Source organism: Oryzias melastigma, linkage group LG19 (assembly GCF_002922805.2).
Source record: "Oryzias melastigma strain HK-1 linkage group LG19, ASM292280v2, whole genome shotgun sequence".
In the NCBI taxonomy this organism is placed as follows: Eukaryota; Metazoa; Chordata; class Actinopteri; order Beloniformes; family Adrianichthyidae; genus Oryzias; species Oryzias melastigma.
The window spans coordinates 8,043,351-8,051,779 of record NC_050530.1 but is presented as its reverse complement, the minus strand read 5'-3'; the positions used below and the strand labels follow the sequence as shown (position 1 = coordinate 8,051,779).

Genomic DNA, 8,429 nt, shown 5'->3' with positions numbered 1-8,429 from the left:
GTCGCCTTGGATGTCATGTGTGAATGGTTAGCCTTGCATAAACTAGCCCCTCGCTACACCTGCTGACGCTTGTAACAAGCGGACAAGCCCTCTTTTTATTCAGTTTGGTTTACCAATTCAGCCCAATTTCTAGATCTTAAGTGAATACTGGACGCTCACATGGAGCGAATGTCGGCTGAAAGGAGGGACTCATCCACATATAATGACCGTGGTGTTAAGAGGTTGTACACATGCCTGATCTAATCTTTACGTTTGGCTGTGTGATTGCATCAGAGCGGGGAGTTGAGCTTTGCGTGCACTTTTTCATGTCTATGATTGAATGCAGATGGCCTGTCACTAGCTGCTTCTTCATGTCTGAGCAGAGCACTTAAAGCAACAGAAACTTTCCATGTTGGAGAAGTAAAAAACTCAGGAAATTCCCTTTTTTTTAGCCTTAGATATTTTAAACCCTAACAGTAGTCTTGCCTGAAGCTATTTTTACCTCTGGAAAATGTAAAAAGATTATGATCAAATTTTTATACAAACTATATTTTTGAGGCATTATCTTGTTAACTACTGAAAAACACCTGTTATAAAACTTTCTGATTAAATAAAGTAACTTCGTCTTCAAAGAAAATCCTATTTTAACATGTTCTTGCAGTATTTTTCTAATGATGGAGGACATACATAAAGAAAATTAAGATTAAACAGAAACTGAAAACAGTCTACCCTACTTTTTTATTGGAATCTGTTTTCTCCTGATAATGAGATCCACTATCTCATTATCGCAAGAAAATGAAATTCGTTTTATTGTGATAATGAGATAATGAAAAGAATACTGTCGTGTCCCTCTCTCTCTTTCTCGCACTGAGACGCAGAGACTTTACCTGTTTTAAGTTTCTTTATTACGTGGTTAACAATAGAAGCAGCAGAAAAAAACACTCCCCAAAAGTTGTTTTTTTGTCCAATTTTTTGATTTATCAGTTCATTTTCAATCCTCAAACACTTTAATTCTAAGTCATGTACCAGAACCCATTCCTTTATTTACCTAAAACCCCTGAACAAACAGAACTCAGGACAGAGGAGCGTCTCTATATGGTGCTTTCACTGAGCTCCAGACATTAGCGGACCCAAACACCCAAACTCAGTCCACAACAATACTCTTTTCAATTTTATACAATCCACAGCAAAACAAAGCAGTTTCCAACAAAATCTCGCACCTAACTCATTACATATTTACGTTTGGTTAAGATCCCCTCTGAGTCCAAAACTGAGGTTTTGACGTTCCCAACTCGTTGTTTTTTGACTTGTTGTCTCTTCACATCAAATGATGGGTCCCCAATTTCTAGGCCGTGAACCAGAACCGGTCCACTTCCGGGACTTGGAGCACATTGGCACCTTAACCCAGCATAGGTACCCTAACCTGGTACTGGTTCGGGTCTAGTACCGCGTCTGGTACTTGTTTGGGTTTGATACCGCGTCTGGTACTGGTTTTGGTCCAGTATCGTGTCTGATACTGTGTCTGGTATCAAGTTAGAGTTAGGGTACCGCTACCTTTTGGGTACCTCCCAAGATGTCAAAATTGACGCGGAGGGCGCTTTAACCAAACATCAATATGTGACGATTTGAGAGCGTGTTGGTTTGTTAGAAAAACTTTGATGCAGTTAAAAACAATTAATTATGAATTGATTAGTTCTTCTGGTGTTCCACATTTTCTCTTATAAACTGCTTTGTTTTGCTACGGATTTCCTGAGCTCAGTGAACACACCAGATAGGGAAAGAACTGACAGAACCGAGCATCTGCCTGTCGAACACCAGAAGAGCTCAACCTGGCTACAGAACACAACATGGCTCCAAGATGACACCAGAGCGCCATTACCCGAAAGTCCTTAACCAAAGTTTGAACAATGTTCACGCTCTTAACCTAGAAAAACACTGGAACCGGGTAATGGTTAGAGTTAGGGTTACATTTTGGGTGAGGAATCTTCTTGTATAGATCTGCAAATTCCGCTTCTGGCTGCGTCTCAGCTTCCGGCTAATGATGAGTTTAATGTTGTGTTTGGGCGCCATCTTGCCTGCAACCAGGTCCCTCTCAAAGAACTTTTCAATTCATAATTGATTAATTTAATTGTGTTTCATATTTTCTCTGACAAACTGCTTTGTTTTGCTGCACTTTGTAGAAAAAAGACAAAACAAGGTTGTAGCGGATTGAGTTGGGCTGTTTGAGTCCGCCAATGTCCGGAGATCAGTGAACGCACCACGCAGTCCTAGGTTCTGTCATTCAGCTGGTGGTTTTAGGAAATAAAAAGAGATGGGCTGTTACAGGAGAACGACTTAAGGCAGTTGAGGATCCACTAATTTAAAAGAATAGAATATAAAACTACTTTTGTGGAGTGTTTTATTCTGCTGTTTTTCTTGTTGACTAAAAAATTAAGACTTAAAAAAGGTAAAGTCTTGGCATCTCCATGCATCAAAGGGAGAGAGGGATGCTACAGTATATTCTTCATTATCTCGAAAAAACAATTTTTTTTCTTGTGATAATGAGACAGTGGATCTCATTATCACGAGAAAATGACCACCAAAAAAAGTAGGGCAGGCCGTTTTTGACTTCTATATTTATGAGTTATGAATCAGGAGCAGATAAAAAATTCAGTTTGAAAAAGCTTGTAGTTGTAAAATCTACATTTAGAAGGGTATAAGCTCCCTGCTCCACTTCATTCTGATGCATCCACTTGCAGACAAATAAAATAATATTTGGCACCAATGGATTTATCTAACATTTAAGTTAACTTTAAAAGTCGGACATCTTTCCACAAAAGCCCCAGAACCCAAATGTATTCCCATTTTCTCTGTGACATGTCTAATGACCTGATGACTGAATCCTTCTCTTTTTGTGGGCGTCTTTGGCTCGTGCTCTGCTCCCTTTTTACTTACTCAGTGGGGTTGACAGCCACTTCCTGGCTCAGGGAATTCATGCAAGGAAAACTATGAGAAACTGCATAGGATCTGGCTGCAGATCAACACTGTCCTCCACCGGCCCAGTTTAACCTTTGACCTCGGAGTTACACTACAACCATAAATTTCCCTTAAAATAAAAATCTAAAAATGTTTCCATGAAACATCTACACCTCCGGTTTTCTCAAACATTGTTGCATCAATTCCTAAAATTTTTTTTTAACTCCTTTGTTTACAATATCAGTTCTAAGTACCATCTTGACATCCTGCTAATGTGTTTCAGTCTACTCCAACTCCTTTCCCTAAAAAGGGAGAGTAAGGGAGTCGAGCTGGAAGCAGTTATGTCTGGCATCTAGTTTACTTTTAGACATGAAGCTGATTCGGTTTTTTCAGTAACACGAGAATCTGCAGACACACAGCAATGAAACTGGATGCTTGAGGATCCTCACTTGTATCGGGGTGTCAACAGTTATTCCACAGCCTGGTGGAGGATTATTTAGTGTTCAGCAGGTTGAACAAATGGTGGATTTTTCTGTGATTAAATGATCTTAAAGACCCGCTACAATGAAATGGTGTTCTGCTGGGATTGTCTGATTGGAGGACATATTTAGAAAATTAAGTTGAAAATTGAATGTCTGAATATTTGTGAATCAGGATGAAAAAAATGAAAGTAGAAAAAGATTAATTTGCAGAAAATATGTTGGCTAAAAACGTCATAATGACAATCAAAAGACCACTGGGAATGACTTTACAATAAATCACAAAATGATCGAAGTGTAACTTTAAAAACCCATCAATATCCAGTATGTGACAGACTGTCATCCACACTTTCTTACTACACAGCAATTATGCGGAGAACCTGTTTCAGCATGTCTGACTAACATAAATAGGTCTTCCCAAATTTAGACAAAATGTCATGCAAGAGTTCTCAGCAAAGATTCAGTTCTCCCTACTACTTCATTTTTTTAAAGATAACTATTCTAGATTGAAAACACGTCTCTGAAACAACATTTTTACTGCACATTCTGGTTTTGACAACAGTCTCAAACACATCTTTATAAAAATGGCTTTTATTTTGAAATGTACCTTGTGTTATTTATGGATTCTTTTGCTGGAATGACTAAACTTAGGTCTAAACAAGCTAGGAAACAAAAGTTAATATTTTCATTTATCACTTGTATTAATATATTTGCAGTTATATGTGTTGTATTAACTCTAACCATAACTAAAAACTTGTTTCAGATACTCACTGTCGAGACACGGAGAGCATTTGGTCTGTTTGGCTCCACAAGGGGCCACGACCCCCTCACCAGGTGGACACTGTTTGCAGCACTCTCCATTCTTTGTGTACTTGCCTGATGGACAGTCCTTAGTTTCAGCCAGAGCCCCAACCTACAAGTCAGTATTCAAAAAAAGAAGAAGAAGAAGAAAAGTTAGTGTTTTTTTCTATTGTTTAATTACTTTGGAGATTGAAAAAGTTTGCACTAAAACCAAAAACAGGGAAAGAAATGGGACATCCAGGGTTGTGTAATATTGCCTTTTTTTCTTGATGTAAAAAATTTTGTTTGTACGGTCGTCACAATATCTCCTGTCTACTTACTTTATCTGCAAACATTACGTAGAAAAGCTTTGGGGAAGTATTAATTATATTTATCAATATGAATGATTTTTGTTTGTGTGATTTTTTTTCACATTGTGTGTGTGTTTAACTTAATGGTATGCAGTCTGTTTTTCAAGATATTCTTTAAATGACTTTTTTTTAGATATTGTTTTTCTAACTTTTCAATATAATTTTTTAAAGCCATTTTCATTTTTTTTTACAAGTTTTTTCATATTTAGGTAATTTTTTAGTATAATTTTCTATTGGATTTTTAAGTTTTTTAAATATTCTTTTCTATGATATTTGAGATCATATTCTTGTTTTTAACTCATTTTTCAAGCTTTTTTGTCGATTTTATTCTTTTTCTGAATATTTTCTAACTAATTTTTTTTACATTTTTGCTAACTCTAACTCTAACTCTAACTCTCTCTCTATATATATATATATATTTGTTTGTTTTTTTTTCGATGTTTTTTTTTTTAATTTTCAAGAGTATTTTTTATGATTTTCTACATATTTTTTATCCTTTTAGATATATTCTTTTTATGCTGTTTGAGATAGTTTTCTTGTTTTCAAATAACTTTTCAAGCTAATTTTGAAACATTTGTGTTATTCAAGATAGTTGTGCATACTTTGCAATATAATTTTTTCTGCTTTTCAAGCTATTTTTTTTTTTCATTTTTTGACATGTCTGTTCTGTTGCTTTTTCAAGATGATTTTCTGTACATTTTTTTTGTTTTTGAAATATTCTTTTAATTACTTTTTAGATAATTATTTTTTTTAATCTAACTTTTCAAGCAAATTTTAAGATTTTGTTTCTTTTTTAGAGACTTTTCAACCCACTTTTTTCATGTGGTTTTCAAACCAAATTGTTTTAGGATTACATTAATTCTAGTCTTAGTCAACAACTTACTTGAACTTGGTGGTTCACCTTAAGAGAGAGTAATGACGTCATGAATATTGAGTATGATTATGAAAATGGAGAATAATGGAGTTTGATTGAACAATAATGAGTACTTGTGATGTTTTGGTGGATTATTTATTGTGATTTACTCAATTTAATATTGTTTGTCTAGGGCAGGGGTGACAAACTCAATCGCACAGGGGGCTAAAACACTAAAAGTCGAGGGACGAACCGGATAGAACACGCTAAAACAACCTTTTAAAACTTTAAAAATGTAACTTTTTAGCTTTATTATGAATAAAACCAGGCAGGGAAAATATTCCAGAATAAATCAACTTAAACCTTAAATAAATTTATAAATTTCAATATTTTACTTTCCATAAAAATATATTTCGTCAAAACTATTCAAGTTAGAAATAAGCACAAGATAACATCAGGCCATTAATAACAATAAAATAAAAGAATCTGGAGGGCCGGAAATAATTACCCAAAGGGCCGGGTCCGGCCCCCGGGCCTTGACTTTTCTTTGTGTATTTTATTGACGGTCCATATCTGTTTCAGGAGCTTTTCATGCATCAACATCAAGGAAAAGTTCACAACAGGTGGACTCTGATTATTGTAAAACTACAGCTGTAATTCATTTTCTGCATCACTACAAGCAAAAGTAAACAGTTTATACTAATAAATAGAAGTAATCTTTCCCCAATGCTGTGCTCTGTAATGTTTGTGGATAAAGTACGTAGGAAGAACTAAATAAACCATCAATTATCAACATTTAAACACAAAAATTAGAGAAAAAAAATAGAAAAAAAATACCCACTTTCTTTTTTTTCTTACTTGAATGAAACATTCCTCCCTACTTTTGGAATCCCACACCAGTTTTGGCAAAACACAAGTTTTCCCAGAGCTTTTCCCATTTCATCATGCTCCTCCTCTAAAACATGTAAACACTTGATTTGGATTTGGGCTCTAACTTTATCAAAAAATTCCTCCCACTGATTGAATTGGCTTCAAGTTGGAGACAAAAGGAGCCTTTGGCATCAGCTCACAAGGAGCCTGTTTCAAAAGCCAAAAAGACCTGAAAAGATCTGATGACATCAGTCTCACGTGAACTTAAATCCAGAATAAGTATTTAGAGGTGCAAAAATGTGAACTAAATCCAATCACAGCTCCAAACCACATTAAGCCTTCTCAAACAGAAACCTGTTGAATCTCACTTAATGCTTGTGTGCACCTAATAAATAAATAAATGTGCTTCCCAGAGACAAGTTTATGTAAGAAAAAAAGAGGTTCTGTCCAAAAAACTTCATCTCTACCTATTTTTGATCAAATATTGAAGTCAGCGTGCACTTTACAAAGGTTAGACCACATGTGTGAAAGTCAAGGCCCGGGGGCCGGATCTGGCCCTTTTGGTAATTATACCCGGCCCTCCAGATTATTTTATTCTATTGTTATTAATGGCCAGATGTTATCTTGCGCTCATTGTATAATTTTGACAAAATATATTTGTATGTAAAGTAAAATATTTAAAGTTATTTAAGGTTTCATTTGATTTATTCTGGAATAATATTCCTGCGTATTCATGATTATGTTAAAAAGTTACGGTTTCAAATTTTTAAAATTAGCATTCTGCTAGCTTTCTGGACTATTTTGGCATTTACTAAGATTTTTTAGGCTATTTTGAGGTTTAGCTAACATTTCAGTTACATGCTAGCTGTTTTGGCTAATTTTTTTTTTTTAAGTTGTTTTCGAGTTAGGCTAACATTTACACGCTAGCTGTTTTGGCTAATTTAGGCCTATTTTCTGTTTTTTGTTTTTTTATTCAATTTTTGAGTATAGCTAGTTTTCAGCTACATGCTAGCAGTTTTGGATAATATAAGCTTTTTAAAAAGTTTTTTCAGGCTATTTTGGAATTATGCTAATATTTACACACTATCTGCTTTTGGCTAATTTATGATTTTTGTTTTCATTTTTTAGGATATTTGAAGTATAGTTAGTGTTTCAGTTACATGCTAGCTGTTTTGGCTAAGTTAGTTTTTTTTTTAATTTTTAGGCTGTTTTCAAGTTAGGCTAATATTTACACGCTAGCTGTTTTGGCTAATTTAGGCCTATTTTCTGTTTTTTTTTTAATTCAATTTTTGAAATTAGCTAGTTTTAGCTAGCAGTTTTGGATAATATAAGCTTATTAAAAAGTTTTCCAGGCTGTTTTGGAATTAGGCTAATATTTACATGCTAGCTGCTTTTGGCTAATTGAGAATTTTTTTTTCATTGTTTAGGCTATTTCGAAGTTGAACTATTTTTTCAGCTACATGCTAGCTGTTTTAGCTAACCTAGTTTTTTTTCAGGGTTTTTTCAAAGCTACTTTGGCATATAGCTAATATTTTAGCTGGCTATCAGCTTCAGTGTTTTCAGCAATCAGCTTCAGCGCTTTTAGCTATCTTTTTCAGCATTTTCAACTATCAGCACTAGCATCTTCAGTGGGCAAATTCAGCTTACAGCATTCCCACTAGCATCATAACAGGTAATGCTATATAACTAGTTCATAACTATGTTAAAAAGTTACAGTATTTAATAATTTAGTTTCAGAGTGTTCTATAAACGTTTATCCTGTTCGGCCCGTGACCTAAGGTGTGTTTTGGATCTTGGCCCCCCTACACCCCTGAGTTAGCCCCATTATAACCGAGAGAGAGCCACACAATTCCAGTAGGATCTGCATGCTGTTACACTGAAAGGTCCATCAATGCATAGGGAGTCAGCGCCTCATAAATTGCCAGAGTTCAGGTGTTTGCGGAATGCTGCTGACAGGAGAGCGGAGCTGAACAAAACGTCAAGTCCGCCCTCAGGCACGTCTGAGTCAGCTGATAAATAACAAGTGTGTGCACACATTCACGCTCTTTATTGTGTCACGGATCAGTCACCCTGAAGCCCTTCCTTCTGTTCTGTCAACAGTGTGTCTTCAACTTTTAGGCTTTCTTGTCATCGTTCTGCACG

The 8,429-nt window shown here is 35.4% G+C and overlaps 1 protein-coding gene across 1 annotated transcript in view; it reads right to left on the bottom strand.

The window, feature by feature from the left end:
• ngfrb (nerve growth factor receptor b) overlaps positions 1-8,429 on the bottom strand; it is a 36,371-nt gene that overhangs the window by 25,275 nt on the left and 2,667 nt on the right. The window contains exon 2 of the mRNA XM_024285768.2: positions 4,185-4,326. Coding sequence (XP_024141536.1) covers positions 4,185-4,326 — 142 coding nt within the window. The remainder of the gene's footprint in view (positions 1-4,184; positions 4,327-8,429) is intronic.